Source organism: Hyaena hyaena, unplaced genomic scaffold (genome assembly GCF_003009895.1).
Source record: "Hyaena hyaena isolate Hyena2069 unplaced genomic scaffold, ASM300989v1 scaffold_328, whole genome shotgun sequence".
In the NCBI taxonomy this organism is placed as follows: Eukaryota; Metazoa; Chordata; class Mammalia; order Carnivora; family Hyaenidae; genus Hyaena; species Hyaena hyaena.
This window is the reverse complement of record NW_024080958.1, coordinates 1119969-1136648: the sequence shown is the minus strand read 5'-3', so window position 1 is coordinate 1136648 and position 16680 is coordinate 1119969. Positions and strand designations below refer to the sequence as shown.

The 16680-nt window shown below is 53.5% G+C and overlaps 1 protein-coding gene across 3 annotated transcripts in view; it reads left to right on the top strand.

The window, feature by feature from the left end:
- The window catches only part of SLC2A9 (solute carrier family 2 member 9), a 241274-nt gene that overhangs the window by 153003 nt on the left and 71591 nt on the right, over positions 1 to 16680 (top strand). For all 3 annotated transcript variants that reach the window (XM_039248991.1, XM_039248989.1, XM_039248988.1), the window contains 2 exons: positions 7245 to 7432; positions 14033 to 14143. In XM_039248991.1, coding sequence (XP_039104922.1) covers positions 7245 to 7432; positions 14033 to 14143 — 299 coding nt within the window. The remainder of the gene's footprint in view (positions 1 to 7244; positions 7433 to 14032; positions 14144 to 16680) is intronic.

The following is a 16680-nucleotide window of genomic DNA, read 5'->3' as shown; positions in this document are numbered from 1 at the left end:
GTCTTTAACGGGTACAAGATCTGATTATGTAACGGCAATTTCAGCCTAGAAATTGACCATGCCGCCCAGAGGGTTCTCTCTCCAGTTGGGAAATGCAAATTCTCATTCCCTTTTCAAGTTCTTTGGAATTAGTGATCAGAACATGACCAGAAATACGAATGAGCTGTGAGCTATGGGCAGCCTTTACTTTCAAGTGCAAGGGCGAGGGTGGGAGCCTGAGCAGGGAGAGGACCCAAGTAGATCAGATGAACTATTTAAGTGAGCTGGGGATTCAAGGGAACAGATCCCTCTGGGAGGGTTATTTTCCATAAGCAAATGTGTTTTGGAAATGGGCTCACTGACTATGAGTTTCTAAGGTCATTTCCCCTCTCTCCAAGGATAGCTAGTTAAAACTGGAAGTTTCTGTCCCATCTGCTCCCCACTCCGTACATGCCATGGCTTCCTTCTCCCCTAGTCTTCTACAGAATCCACACCCTTCTTGGGTTCTCTACATGCTTGGGAGACCCTGTCCTTCCTGCTCAGTGCCTGAATCCCTCCCACAACATCCCAACAGGTGGTCATCACGCCTCTCCTTGCACACCTCCAGGGATGGAGGGCTCACTGCTTGTGAAACTGCCCAATCTGCCCTTGGCCACATCAGTCAGACGTTCTTCCTTGTGGTGAGCTGACGCCTGCCAGGTCACAGCTGCTGCCATTGGTCCTTCTTCTGACCTCGGGGCCAAGGAATCCAACCCTATCCACATCCAGGCTTCTCCTGCCAGAGGATCCCTTCTCTAGACTGAGCAGATGAGAAAGAAGCAGTCACATTCATCCAACATGGTTTGAGCACCTGCTGTATTCCAGGCTTGGAATAAGTCCCAGCCTCTGGCATGGAGCGTCCTGAAGCCTTACACCAGCATAAGCACCTGCCTTGGTCTGGGAGGACCACATGTGATGTGGGACAGATGATAGGCCAGCCATTGGCCAGCCTCAGGACACAGCATGTGCTTTGCCCCCTCCCTGCATGGTTTCCGCCCCTTTGTGACTGGGGTCCCGGCTCCAGGGGCAGATTCCAGGCCTTCCCCTAGAGAGTAGAAGGAAGGGAATGTTACTTAGGGCCTCTGGGTGAAGAAAGAATGCAAGAGTTAGTTTCAAACCAGTCACCTCTGCGCTTCCAAAGTGTAATGAAATTGGTGCTGATTTACCAGTGAGGCATTTGCCTCACTCTGGAGATGGGCTGACACATGGGTGAGAGGAAGCCAGAGGATGCTTCTAGGCTCTTCAGGAATTCTGGGTATGGAATGAGACTTAGGAAGAAAGGGAGGGAAAGAGGGGAGGGAGGAAGGAAAGAACAGAGGGAAGGAGAGTAGGTGAGGGGAAGGGGGGGTGGACCACGGAAGGACCGTGTTTCAAAGATCTGACAGGTCTCATTCTAAGTTCCCGGGAGCATAGCAGGGCCTCCAGGGCAGGGCTTTCGGAGCCTCTGGTTAGGCTCTGCTCCCAGCTACTCCACTCACCAGTGGTGACAGCACGGGCCTCCTCTGGTGGCCTCACTGCTCCTTCCTCCTCCCCACTCTGATTTCAGCCCAGCCATGGGGCAGCCCCGGGTGGGCACAGACCCAGGCTGACGTTTCCGCACCTCCGGCACAGCATCTGCATGCTCGGGTGGCCAAGACGCAGCTCAGCCCCTCCCCAGTACAACGTGCACGCACGCCAGTTAATGGCCCCCGGAGGCAGGAGCGGGCATGGGCAGTTCGGGGAGATGTCCGTGCGCTACTCAGAAGTCCAGCACAGAGGACCCCTTCGTCCGTAGTGGGCCCCTCAATGACTCGCCTGGGGCGGCTTCCCCTTCCCCACTTCACGCGCCCCACCCCTCACACCTGCTTTCTGCAGTCACTACGTGGGTCACCTTGTTACGCCCAACCCTTGTCTCAGGCTCCGCTCTCAGCGACCCTAGTTCTGACCACCGGCAAGTTGCATGTCTCTTCTCACCTGCAAAGTAGGGACACTGCGGTGTCTCCTTCAGGGGACCCTTATATGAAAGTTAAATAAGAAAAGGCCTATGGAGCATGTAGAACGGTGGCTGGCCCAGAGTGAGTTTCAGCAAGCGTCAGCCAGCGTCGTTGCAGTATCGGCCCTGGTGGTGATAAGAGCTCAGAGCCTTCGGAAAACAAATGGAAGATGGCAGCAAGACTGGCTGGACCGGACGCGTTTGGAAATTGGAATCGTGTTGCAGTCGCTTCCGCTAGGAGTCGCGTCTGGGGGAGGGGCACCTGCAGCGGGGAGGTCACAGCCTCCCAGCGGCACTCAGCCATTTCTGCAAAATCGTGAGCCGGGGCTGCCTTCTTATATTTTAACAACCATAATTCAGCCACGGAAACGCTTCATTTGGATCATTTCAAAACAGGCACACTTTTTACAGCTGTTTGCAGAGGGTTTGTTTTTTTAACGTGCAGATGCGGGAGCTTGACCCCCCGACACCTGCGCATCCCTGGGGTCCCGAGCAGCACAGTGGGGGCTGTGGAAAGCTGCCCCTTTCTCGCTCTCCGCAGAGCGTCACCTTTACCTGGAAGAGGCCGGTGACTTAGGTGTCAGGAGGTCGAAGCTCGGCTAGACGCCTACTGTCGAGAGGCACCGGGGCCGACCGCGGGCTGACAGCTGGAGCAGGGTGGCTGCTGAGCTCCATCTCTGTGCCACCCTGTGTCACCCTGACCTGGGCCTTCTTTGGAGGAGGATCCTTCATGAGCCGCCTGTAGGTTCGTCAAGGTTAATTCACCTCTAACCAGACACTCCCATTCCCAAGTCCTCTGTCCACTGGACAAGTAAGCGGAAATGTGTCACCCAACGCAGAGGTGAGGGCACCCTGCCAGCTCCTCGCACCCCCATGTGGCCCCCGGACGGCTCCAGGGTCAGTCCCTGGTGCAGTGCTGGGACAGCACAAACAGGGCTTCCTGTGCCTTCGCTACGTCCCTGGTCGGTAATGAACTCAGACTTCAGTCCCAGGAGCTGCTGGAAACACGTGCCTGGATGAAACCTCCCAGCTTCAGAAGCCGAGGCACGTGCTCCGGGGAGAAGAGGGGGGCGCGCCACCCAGGGCTCCACCGCGAGTCCCTCTGGCTGCCTTGTCACAAGTCCCCTGCCGGCCACCAGGGAGCGGTCTCCAGGCTGCTGCACACTTCGCTCCAGCAGGAGCGATAGACGCTCGCAGAGGCGGTCGGCGCAGTGGCAACCCTAACGCAGCGCCGCAGACCGGGGACTTCAACGACGGGTGTTGCGTCTGGTTCTGGAGACGTGAAGTCCAAAGTCAACCTGTCCCCCGACGGCCTTGCTCTCCCAGCTTCCGGGGTTGGCCTGCCGCCCTTGGCGCCCTGTGGCTGTGGCTGCCTCCGCCCTCACGTGGCCGTCTTCCCCGCGTGTCTGTGTCCGTGTCACTTCTTCTTATCGAGGGCCCACCCTACACCCTCTGCTTACTCGTCTTAACTGGCATATTAACCACGTCGGCAGAGTCCCTGTTTCCTGCTAAGGTCATGTTCACGGTTACCAGGTCAGGACTTCAACCTGTGTTTATGGGGACACCGTTCAAGCCACAACGGAAGGTTACAGGCTTTTGTACCTTTTGTCAGGCTAGAAAGGAAGAAAAAGGAGAATAAAGTGGGGGTGTGGCAGGTGCCTTCTGGAATAGTTAACAGGCCTGTAGTGCTCCCGGCCCAGTAGGAGCAGCCGTGGGACTTCTGAGGAGGTGGTGTGTGCTGACATTTCATCCTGCAGACACTCCCCACGCTGCTGCGTCCATTCTACAGATGATGAAACTGAGGCACAGAAACAGGAAGTAACTCATCTGGCATCAGGGGTGAAGTAAGAAGTTGAGCCCCAGGCACTGTGGCCCCAGACGGGGGGCCCTTAACCACCCGGTGACACCATGACACCCCCAGTGACAGTTGTGAGCAAACCGTGCAGGTTCTATTACGTCAGACAGTCGCGCCGAACCCCCGGATCCTGAGGAAACAGAAGCACGTGAGGCGCCCAAGATGGGCCCGGGCGCCAGGCTAGGGGCAGTGGAGGCTGGACAGAGCCCAGTCCAGTCTGTCCTCGCCACCCACCTCCTCCCTTCCTCTCTGCCGCACACCTCTTCCCGGGCCTGGCACTGGGGGTGCCGGAGAGCCCGGCTTGGGCTGCAGTCAGCTTCCAGCGCTTTCTCTGAGCTGGCCGGGCGCAGGCGCCACTTCAGACACCACCCCCTGATTTGACCAAGGAATGTTGCTCCGTGGAGCTTCTTTGGGAGTTGGCAATGGGAGTGACTTTGAAGCAGACGCTGCCTCTGCAGGGACCATAGCTTTTGTTCCTCTGACTCATACACTTGGTGCGCTGCCTGGAGCCAGTTCGGGCTGAGAATTGGCTTCGGATGGGGCTGCGGTTTCTGCCAGCCAGCCCGGAGACTGTGCCTGTACAAGCGAGTGCTTCCTCCCCAAGGGTTGCGTGCCTCCAGCCATCAGCCCAGCGCGCCTGAAACTCGACTGTCCGCCGTTGGCAGGGCCTGGCCTGGGGGGCGGGGGGAGGGGGGGGGCTCTGCGGGCAGAGTGAGCGCGGGTCCTGCTGGCCGGGGTGGGACAGCGAGGGCTTGCGTGCGGGAGAGCGGTGGTCTTGGAGGACGGACACCAGCACGAGGAGCCCGCGGGGAGGTGCTGAGCCTGAACTGAGACAGGACCCGGGGCCTGAGACGGGCACGCGACTCGAGATCGGGAAGGTGGCATCAGTGGGGCTGGGTGACCAGGCCTCCATCCCGTGCTCTCATCTCTAGGCTTTCCCCGGCCCGTCCCTCCCTCACTTCCCTCCAGGGGAGAATCAGGGAGAGCTTCCCAGAGGAGATGGTATTGAGCTGAGGCTCAAAGAACAAGGCTAGCCAAATGCAGAAAGGCCAAAAGAACATTCTAGAGAGAGAAAGGAAGCAAAAGTCCCAAAGTCTTTTGTTTGTCTTGAGTGTCGGGATGTGTGAGACAACTTTCTGTCTTTTGGCACCCTGCCCAGAGGCTCTCTCTTCTGACCGCCAGAAACACCCCCTCTCTGGCGCCCCTCAGGACTCCAGCTCCGCTTTCCTGATTCTACTGCTTGCTGTTTTCAGAAGGGCATTTGAGAGCCCCCTGCCGGAGAGGATACCTATGGGATAGGAAGGGCCCCAGGACGGAATCCCATGGCGCCCTTATTAGGCGCGGTCGCGAACAGAAAAGAGCGTCGTGACGTAGGCAGGGAGGAGGGTATCTGGCAGGTAGAGAAGCTGCGGGAGCCAGGTCCCACAGTGGGAAGGGCCTGCTCTGGTGTGACACCCTCCTGGGAGGAACCAGAAGCCTGTTTGAAAACAGTGGTTCTGGGGGCGCCTGGGTGGCTCAGTCGGTTAAGTGTCCGACTTTTGCTCAGGTCATGATCCCACAGTCCATGGGTTCGAGCCCTGCATCGGGCTCTGTGTTGACAGCTAGCTCAGAGCCTGGAGCCTGTTTCAGATTCTGTGTCTCCCTCTCTCTCTCTCTCACTCTTTCTGCTCCTCCCCCATGAATGCTCTGTCTCTTTCAAAAATAAATAAAATATTAAAAAAAATTTTTTTAAAGAGCTGAGCATTGAATTTAGCTGAGAGCTTCCTGGCAGCCAAGGTGAAAAGGGGGAGGGGGATAGGCTATAGATTTCTCTTTATTTTACATGGAAAGCATGTATGTCAGGGAGAGAGAAATCTTTTCCTGTCCTCAAACTTTAGGATTCCTTTATCATATGAATGTTGCGTTTTGAACTTTGAGGAGGTATTAGCAACACTATAGTTAAGTGAATGATATGGAAATGTTACCCACTCAGCTACTTTTCCCATTTATCCTTAATAAAAACTATGAAAAGCATTAAATCATAGCTTATAAAAGAAACATTCTGAAGCAATTTTCAGTGTGCTATTGGAAATAACACCCAGAGTCTCATGGGCTTGTTTTTGTAGAATCTGGAGCAAGTTTAACAGCATTTATTTGGGTTTGTTTGTTTTGTTTTGTTTTGTCTTTTTGAAGTTTCGTTTTGCTGCTTAAAAAGGGCAGTTTTCACATGCCCCGTGGAGCAGAGCATTGTTTTTAAGGATGACGCCCACGGTGTCTGGAATGGGCTGTCCACGGGAGCCACCAGCACGGCCCCCTTTCTCTGGAGGCGGTTAAATGTCAGAGCACTGAACATTTAAACCCGTGTTCTGAAAGTGTCTCCTATTATCTGATTATTGTGATCTCAGGGCTCCAATCCGTCGGCCCACCTTTATACATATGTTTGTGGAGGTTTGCACGATTAAAGGCTTAGTAAAAAACGGCAGGTTGGCTGAGGCTGGGAATTTGCAGTGTTCAGCCTGGAAAAGGCATGTCACGTGGGTGAGTCTGAATGCTGAGAAGATTAGCCCTGTGAGAGTATTTCCACGCAAGCTTCCTGTGTGTCAGAGGGCCGTGTGGCAAGAGTCCTGGAGGTCGTTGAGTTCAGCTCTCCTTCTGACGACGGACTCTACTCCCAGCATCCCGGCCAAGCAGCAGGCGGTCTGACCATCTGAGTGCCTCCAACGTGGAGAGCACACAGGTCCAGGCAAACAGGGGGTGCTCACTAAATACTTTTCAAAGGCATACGTCCTGTGTGTGAAGCTCTGAGCCGGGGTTTAGTGTATGTACGTCATCCAGTCACTGCAGCATCGGTGTGAGGCGGGAATGCTTACCACCCATGGACAGATGCAGTGTGGTGGCGAGGGGACTTGAACCCAGGGCGTGCTCTGCTTTGCTGGGACTGGAGTGGGGAGGGGGGGGCGGGACACCAGTGTTCCCTCCTGGCTCTTCTCCAAGTCACCAGGTGAGCTTGGACAAGTCACTGCACATCACTGGGCCTCTGTTTCCTTTTTTTTTTCTTTTAAGTTTTTTTTAACTTTATTTTTATTTTTGAGAGAGAGTGGGACAGTGCGCAAGCAGGGGAGGGGCAGAGAGAGAGGGAGACGCAGAATCGGAAGCAGATTGCAGGCTCCGAGCTGTCAGCACAGAGCCCGATGCGAGGCTTGAACTCACAAGCCATGAGATCATGACCTGAGCTGAAGTCGGGCGCTTAACCAAGAGCCACCCCGGGGCCCCTGTTCTCCTGTTTTCAAACAGGCTTGGGACTCCGTGGTTCCCAAGGTCCCTGCCAGCACTGTCGCTGACCAGGTGTGTGTCTGGGCGGTGGGACCGTCCCCGGCAAACATCCTAACCCTGAGAGTCTGCGATTGTCCCTGTGTGCAGCCTTCCGAACCTTCCTGGGCAAAGAGGACGTCTCCCGCGAGGTGGAGGAGGTCCTGGCGGAGAGCCGCGCGCAGAGGAACGTGCACCTGGTGTCGGTGCTGGAGCTGCTCCGGAACCCCTTCGTCCGCTGGCAGCTCATCACCGTGGTCGTCACCATGGCCTGCTACCAGCTGTGCGGCCTCAACGCGGTGAGCATCCCTGTACCAAGGGCAGCGCTGGGGGCGAGGGGTGACCATGGGGTGGGTCAGGGCTGGGGCCCCGGGGAGGGGAGGGTGACGGTGGGCTGCCTGCATCCCACCCCCACTCTGCCACCTGCCCTGGTTCCGAGCCATTGGGCAATCACACAATCCTCACTTTCCTCATCTGTAAAATGGGACGATGTTATGATGTTAATACTGAAAGAAATAATCCATGCAAGGTGTTCAAAACAGCAGCAACACAGTCACCCCTTAATAAACACTGTTGTTCTAATTAGTGACCCCTGGAACTCCTGTTTTTTTTTTTTTAAATGTTTTTTATTTATTTCTAGGAGAGAGAGAGAGAGACAGCGTGAGCAGGGGAGGGTCAGAGAGAGAGGGAGTCACAGACTGAAACAGACTCCAGGCTCCGAGCCGGCAGTCAGCACAGAGCCCGACGCGGGGCTTGAACCCACGAACCGCGAGATCATGACCTGAGCGAAAGTCGGACGCTTAACCGACTAAGCCACCCAGGCGCCCCTGGAACTCCTATTTCTTAATAGCATGGGATGAGGAAGCTGTAAGTGAGAGATGGTTTAAATAAAAGTACTCTTGGCTGGGCTGGCTTCAACGTGGGGCTCTGGTCTGAGAAGACCTCAGGCTTGAAAGGAAGACTTTCCCGGGACCCGAGCTGACATGGGCAGGGAGGGCAGAGGAGGAGGGAATATTTCCGTGACGTTCCCCAAACCCATAGACAGATGCAGCTGCCCCTTTTCTCCTGGCGGCTCCTGAAGGTAGAATCCCAGAATCCTGGGACCGGGGAGGCAGGCTCGGGATCATTATCATTGCTGCTTCTGAAAAGCAGTGGGTTGCATCGATGAGTGGTGAGTTCCCCATTTACAAAGGTGTGCAAGCCAGCTGTCAGGGACTCACGTAGCTCAGGAGAAGTGTGGCTGGGCCCAGAAGGAGGAAAAGGGGGACCTACCAAAGAGCCCCAGATAAAATAGCTCCTCTGCATCTACAAGCCTGGCCTCCCCTAAAAGTCGGTGGGGGGTGGTGTTTGGGGTGTGTAGCGGGAGGTGACATGACAGGGGAGGGAGGCGTCCCTGTCTGGAGAGGGCAAGGTGACAGTATGGAAAGTTACAACCAGTGTTTTGCCTCATTTCAACTACTCTTGATTCTCTTTTTGGAAACATTGGGATAGGATGAAATCAACATGCAACTTACTTATTTTAACCTTCTTCCCTGGTCTGTTTAAAGCCAGCAGGAGGAGGGGGTGCCCGGGGCCAACAGCACGGCCTCGGATGTGTCCTGCTGTCTCCCCCCTTCACACCTGCAGGCTCAGAGCCGCCCTCCCTGGTGTGAGAAGGTAGAGGGAGCCCGCCTGTTTCTTCAAGCTAACATTTGGGGTAGTAAAAGTCACATATGGAAATCTGTATTCAGTGAGCTTTTGGATTGAGAATTGTGACATTTCTGAACAGAACCCTCTCCTCTCCTGGGACATGATTTTCTGATTTGCATTCCCAATATGACTTCCTACGGAAACCCCACTAGGGTGTACCTGTAAACCCCGCCGCATCGGCACAGGATGGGGAGAAACCATCTCGTCTGCTCCCGGGGGGGCCGGCGGTCGTGAGCTCTCGGCTCGGGGTGTCCTACCCTCCTCGTACTGACTGCCCGTCATCTCTCTGTCGTCGTGAGCACATTTAACACGACATCTGCCCCCTTAACAAACGTCTGAGTGTGCAGTGGCGTCTCGTTAGCTGTGAGCACGGCGCCCTACGGCATGTCTCCAAAGCTCGTTCATCTTGCTTAACGGAAACTCTGTGCCCGTTGATCGGCAGCTCCCCCAGCCCCTGGCAAACAGCGCGCTATCCACTCTCTACCTCTACGAGTTTGTCTGTTCTAGATCCTTCATATAAGCAGTACCTGCCCTTCTGTGACCAGCCCACTTCCCTCGATGTAACGCCCACCAGGTTCATCCTGGTTGTTACCAGTTGTGGGATTTCCTTCTTGTTTTGAGGCCGTGGTGCCTACACGTACCGCCTTTCCTTGACCTCTTCATCCATCGACAGACATTTAGGATATTTCCCACCTGGGCTGCTGTGAATACTGCTGCATTGAACACAGAGTGCAGACATCTCTTCAAGATGCAGGTTTCAGTCCGGACTGAAACCCAGAAGTGGGATGCTGGCTCATGGGGCGGATTGGTTTCTAAGTTTTTGAGGCTGTTCCATACTTGTTTTCCATAGTGGCTTCACAGATTTCCACTCCCACCGACAGTGTGCAAGGGCTCCAATTTTTCCACATCCTCACTGACACTTTTTTTTCTTTTAAATACTGGCCATCCTAACAGGTGTGGGGTGATACCTTATTGTGGTTTTGATTTGCATTTCTCTGGTGATGAGTGATGTGGAGCAACTTTTCATGTGTCTTGGCCATCCGGACGTCGTCTTTGGAGAAATATCTGTTCAAGTCCTTCGCCCATTTTTAAAGGAGGCTATTTGGAGGTTTGGTGGCAGGTCGGTTTGGTTTGGTTTCACTATTGAGATGTAGGAGTTTCTTATATATTTTGGAGATTAACCCCTTATCAGATATATGGTTTGCCAATATTTTCTTCCATGCCGTAGATGGCCTTTCCACTCTGTTGATTTTTTTTTTTTCTGTGCAGAAGCTTTGTAGTCTGATGTAGTCATACTTGTTAATTTTTGCTTTTGGTGTCGTATCCAAAAAAATTATCACCAAGACCAATGCTATGAAGTTTTTCCACTATGTTTTCTTCTAGGACTTTTACAGTTCTTATGTTTACATCTTTAATCCATTTCGAGTAAAGATTTCCATATATAAAAACACACACACGTTATCCTTGGGCTTTTCTACATATAAGATCATGTCATTGGCAAACTGATAATTTTACTTCTTCCTTTCTGATTTGGGTGCCTTTCTTTCTTTTTCCTGCCTAACGGCACTGGCCAGGACCTCCAGCACTGTGTGGACCAGAAGCGGCGAGAGCAGGCAACTGTGTCCTACTTCTGATCTTAGCAGGAAGGCTCTCAGTTTGATGAGTAAGAGGATATCACAGTATCATGTCAGCGGAGTGTGATGTCAGCTCTGGGCTTGTCCTGTATGGCCTTTGTTATGTTGAGATAATCTTCTTCTGTGTATTGCTGTTTTAGGATTATTTTTAATCTTTAAGTCAGAGGTAATACTTGTAGCCTGGCATGCTGAATTTGACACAGAGCAACACGCGCTGGGCCAACATCCAGAGGCCTGGCTTTCCATCTCACCGTGGCCGCAAACCTGCAGTGGGAAATCTAGGCCAGTCGGTTCCCCTCCCCCAGCCTCTGTCTGCTCAGCTGTATTAATAATAAAGCACGCATTCACTTAGCACTTACCATGAGCCTGAAGTTGTCCCCGTGGCAGTCCTGTGAGCTAGGCAACACTGTTAGGCACAGAAACATTGAGAGACTTTCCCTAAGTCACACAGCTACAAGTGGTAGAAAGGGGATTTGAGCCCCAGCCATTAGGCCACAAGGTCTGGCTGCTTAATGCTGGAGCAGCGAGAGTCCCCAAGGCCCCCTTAAAGCACCCATCCCCATATGGGTCACTGGGCTCTGTCCCCAGGTCATCTGTAGGCAGCCAGGCAGCTGATGGGACCAGTCTTACCTCTTCTGCTAGCGGCCATCTCCGCACCAGAGCCCGCTGTCCTGGCTGCAGTCCAGGCTCTCCCCCTGCACCTCTTGCCCCTAAAACCTGCACAAGGTATTGAGAGAGTTGAAAATGATTACGGGTTCTGTTATGTCTCTAACACGCAGTGTCAGGAGTTACGGCGGAGGGCTCTGGGGCGTCCACAGCAGGCCGGGAGGGCTGCACCCTCCTCTCCAGGCTGAGAAGCAGACCCCGAGCTACACCCTCCCCAAGGCGTGCGAAAGACAGGGACATTTTCCTTTACCAAAGAGCAGTGGTGTCTCAACAGACACGTGGAAATCTTCTGGAAAGATATCGCCTAATTGTTGTACACCAGCTCTAGGAAAGAAGCTTTACTTCATCTCTTTACAATGTTTTGTTAATGTTTATTTATTTTTGAGAGAGAAAGAGACAGATTGCAAGTGGGGGAGGGGCAGAGAGAGAGGGAGACAGAGAATCTGAAACAGACTCCAGGCTCCGAGCTGTCAGCACAGAGCCCGACGCAGGGCTTGAACTCATGGACCGCGAGATCATGACCTGAGCCGAAGTCAGAGGCTTAACCAACTGAGCCACCCGGGTGCCCTCACTTCATACATTTTTTACAACCACCCTGAAAGCCAGATCTTCTGACCTTCTTTAGAGACGCGTGGGCACTTGCCGACAGACCCACGGTTCACCAGGGGCCACGCCGGGGTTGGGATCCGGTGCTCAGGCCTCCGGGTTGCTGTTCCCTCCAGTCCTTCCCCGCGGGAGGAGATGGTGGGCAACCTGAGAGCCTGACTGTGTCCTGGACAAGGTCAGCACACAGCTCGCTCCGCAGAGGGCTTGCTGCTGCAGGACACGCTCCACCTCTCCCGGTGCTTCTGTGTCGTTGGACGCCCTCAAACTGCCTCATCAAATAAACCTCAGCGCGGGCAGAGGCAGAGGCCCTTCCCCTCCTGCTCCGGAAGGTGATTCAGCGGGGAGCAATGGCTTCCGGAGCTGCAGAGTGAGACGGGCAGTTTGTGTGCAGACCTCCCCTGCCCCCGCTCCCCCTCCAGGGACGGGCCACAGGGAGCCTTTCTGCCTGTCAGTGAATTTCACATTTACATAGGAAATGACTCTAGAGCCTCTTTTCGAAGTGCCTCACCTTGCCTGTAATTTTATGCGTATGACTCCCTTTACCAACAAGTAACCCCCTCCAGGGAAGCCCAAGGCTACAGGGAGAATTGGGAGCAGGAGACGGGGATGCTGGGGGTGTGAGGAGCCAGCAAGGAGACCACGGGGAGGCCGGCACAGCTTCCGCGGGAGAACACAGGTCCAGTGGGGGCTGAGCCGCCAACCCAAGGCTGAGAATGACATGCTGTCCACCGGTAGCCACAGACGGAAGGAGCCGTGGAGCCGGGGCTGGTGAAAATCAGTGCATGTGGATAAAGGCGTTTCAGCTCCTTCCGTCCGAGGCTACCAGTGGACAGCATGTCATTCTCAGCCTCGGATCCAGCCCTGAGGATGTGCTGGGCATCACAGTTAACCTTCAAAAGGGGGAGGAGATTATACAAACCAATCCAGTGGGGACTGAGGCTTTCTGAAATGATTTTGGCTTCTGTCACAGCCCCCTACAGGAACTAATGAATTTATCGGGAGCCCCCTGTGTACTCTGTGAATGTGGAAGCAAAAATGTAGAATCTAAAATTCTAATTCTCGGCTCAGTCAAATGTGGGCAGGCACAGGCGAGAGGGTCTTTGTCTTATGGTAAGAGCATTGAAATGCATTTCGCAGAGAGATGCATCAGATCCCAGCAAACTCACAGAAATGCATGCGGTCGTTTTTACTGGGCTCCGAGCGTGGCCGTAACTTGATGAAGAATTACTCCCATCGCTAAAAGAGAATCCATCTGTACAGATGTGTGCAGGACCTGAGTGATATCTTTTTCCTCCATGCACGAAAATTTTTTTGCTAAACAAATGCTGGTAACAAGACACCTCTGTAGAAACAAGAGCTGTTTCCAAACACAAAGAGGCAAACACAGAGAGCACGCCCAGCTGCAGTTGGCCTGACAAGTTATAGGCAACGAACTCTTATGTTTCTGCTTAATGACCATCAGTGTGTAAAGGCTTCTGAGGCCCTTTATGCAGCACGTTTCCTGTCAGTTGTCATGGAAAGGACAGCATGGGTGTCTATCATCCAGCAAACCCTTGCTCTTTGAGGAAATGGATGGGATTGGGAGAAGACAAATGACCTGTGTCCAGCCTCTGGACCCGAAACTCTAATAATGAACAGTGACAGTTCTTACCCAATTCCTGATACCCCTCCTCCTTGACTGAGGAGGAGAAGGAAGCCCAGCAGGACACAGGGAATTGCTTGGGGTCACAAAGCCACCTCAACACGGAGCCACGTCTCCAACCTCCAGACAGGAGTGTCATTCACATTGTCCCCATTATAGATTTGCTATGATGGTTTTCTAGTGGATGACAGTAAAGCATCTTGTGGATCAGACACCTTTTCTGTTTCTCACAGAGCTACAATGGGGGCTAATAGCAGTGCTAGTCTGAAGTCACCTCATGATCCAAGAAGGCTGCTGAAGCTCCAGCCATCACGTTTGCCATCTTGACAGCAGAAATGAAGGGAGGGCAGAAAATGGGATCACACGTCCTTGTTGGAAAGCTCATTTTAAGGAGGCTTCCAAGAAGCCTCACCAACATTTCTGTTCATGTCTCATTGCCACGATCGGCCGAGCACGTGTTGCCCCCAGTGGGGTAGTTCTGTTAGTGACGAAAAAGGGGGCAGAGGAGGGAGAAGGAAGAAAACAAGTAGTTGGCCACACCACGCAGCTCCACTCTGGATGCAGCCGCGAATCTCAGAGACTGCCTTGGACCCGAATTTAGTTTTGGACATAGATGCCTTTCGCTGACTCTCTTCCCTTGTGTTTTGTTCCCTGTGTTACAGATTTGGTTCTACACCAACAGCATTTTTGGGAAAGCTGGGATCCCCCCGGAAAAGATCCCATACATCACCTTGAGCACCGGGGGCATCGAGACTTTGGCTGCCATCTTCTCTGTAAGTAAACTGACTGTTATTCCTGAGACCATCACAGGGGGTGCGTACCGCCGTGGGGACCCCCATGCCACACACGTGCTTGCCTTTAAAGGAGCGTGTTCTTTGTCGGTCCAAAGGTGTCTGAATTTTAGGAGTTCGTCATGCAGCTCATGATGTTTTGCCTGCCTAGAGAATATTCTCATTTATATTTTGCTCCCCTGTTATCTTTCTTTTAATAAACAGCTTGCTTTGAACTCTCACCTGGTCACAGGTGATACAGGGTGTTGAGTACCGAGTGAAAAGGGCTCCTTCTCCCTGCGAGTCCAAGTCAGAGTCCCTGTGAGCCTAAGGCCCATTGCCATACTTTAAAGATGTTTCTAAACCATTAGCTGTCACCTTTCCACCCCAAACATGTAGGACTTTGGAGAGAAAGGAAAGGAGAAAAGACTTTCCAGTCGATCAGTGTCACAGAGAGTGACTTTATAATAAGCAAAGGGGGCGCCGGGGAGGCTCAGCCAGTGAAGCGTCTGACGATTTCGGCTCAGGTCGTGATCTCGAGGTTTGTGGGAGGGAGCCCCCACTTTGGGCCCTGTGCTGACAGCATGGAGCCTGCTTGGGATTCTCTCTCCCTCTCTCTCTGCCCCTCCCCCACGTGTGATCTCTCTGTCAAAAATACATGAGTGAACGTTTTTTTAAAAAGAGTTTAACGATAAGCAGAAGTGTCCAAAAGAAGACGCAGAGCTCATCACTCTCACCCTCAAAGATGCGCAATAAACACACCGCAGGGAGGGAGTTGGGCGGCCTTCGAAGTTAGCAGAAATTGCACGGGTCTGGCAATCAGACCAAAGTAGATTCGAATCCTGGTTCTGGAACTTCTTGCCTGCGTAATGCTGGACAGTGCCCTCGACCTGTCTGAGCGCTGGTTTTCCCCTCCATGAGCTGTCGGATTCTCTTCTACCTTAGAGGGCTGCGGCCTGTGTTCACATTTTGGGCACATAGTACACGACGGGGCGGGATCGGAGTGAGGCTCTCTGACCTTGGAGGAGCTCATTTCGCCCCATGCGCGCACACAGACTTCCGCTGCCGGGGTTGGCCGCCGTGCAGACAAGCAGAGGCTCCCAGTTGCATTTTGACTCGCTTCCGACAGAACGCTATTTTGCTCCTTGCTCTTTTCACAGACCTCCTAACAAGAGGCTTCTAAAGCAGGATGTCAGGAAAGTGCTGAGGACCAATGTTCTGTCTCCCTCTGCTTTCACTCAGGCTCTTTTTCTTACAGGAAAATACCTCCTTGCTTCACAATCTGGGAGTTTCACAGGGTCTCCCTTTGAGTTACAGACCCCCTCCCCAGTCGTGGCTCCTGGTGTTACCGTGGGAAAGCACAGTTGGTCTGGAATGATAATGATGGGGGATTTCAGGGTTGCTTTTGGGGGATTGTTTGGTATGGTATTGTTCATCAGCATTAGCTCATCAAGGTAAACTTGTAGAATTCAGAAAAAGAGAAAGAACCGAGGAAGAAATCCACAATCACATGACCCAAGGACATTGGATAAAATCTCCCCTTGGCTTCTCTGTTCTTACACGGTAGTAAGCCTGCCTCGGTTCATGGAACCTCACGCCAGAGTTGCCTTCCAGTTAACTTTCTATCTTCATGTGTGAGAAATGTTCCGCTGGAGTGTAACGTGTACACAGAAAAGCATGCTGATCACTGCCCCTGGGAATTAACACTGCTTGTGGCTCTTGAGAAGCAGGCTGTGTGGCCGGTGCCCTCACTGCTGTCTGTGGGGCCGGGGCTGTGGGGTGTCTCCCTTCGGAGCCTGGACGGCAGAGCCCGGATTCTGAGCCTGGCTCCATTCCTTTTGAGCGGCGTAACCCTGGAGAGGTTATGCAACATCTCTATGACTCAGTTTCCCCACTTCCATAACAACGACTTCGCTCTTGCCTCATAGAGGGGGGTAAGGACTGAACAAGTGAGTGCCTGCCTGGCAAATGGTATGGCTCACAGAGTACTAAGTACCCCATTCGTCAGTACTCGCCACTTGCAGTAAGGCCGTGAGGAACATGCCTGCAGACGGCAGAGCTTCACCAGGCCTCTCACAACCTTCTGGTAGGTAAGGAGACCGAGTCCCAAAGAATTGGCATCCGGGATCACACAGCCGGTAGGAAGCGGGGAGAGCCAGTACTGAGGGCCCCTGCTGCTCCCCAGGGACCTGATGCGCTTTACCTGGGATCTCATGAGCACTCACTCACATCACTCCCCAAAGTTAGATTGTTGCCTGGGTTGAAAGAGTTGCAGAGGGAGTAACGATGCCTCCATCCCGTCTCCCCGACTCCACATGCCCTCCTTCCGGTGTCTGCCCTCTGGCCCGCGGATCACCCTCACTAAGAGCCGACAGCATTGGACAGACCAGAGAGAAAGATCCAGAAACAGACACGTACCACGTGCCTCACTGGGATGAACTCTCCTGGGAGGGCTTCCTGGAGGAGGGCCCCAGGAAGGCGAGCACTGAAGGCCCAGCAGGCGTTAGCGGGTGACAGGAAGGCAGGTGCATGAGGCAGCC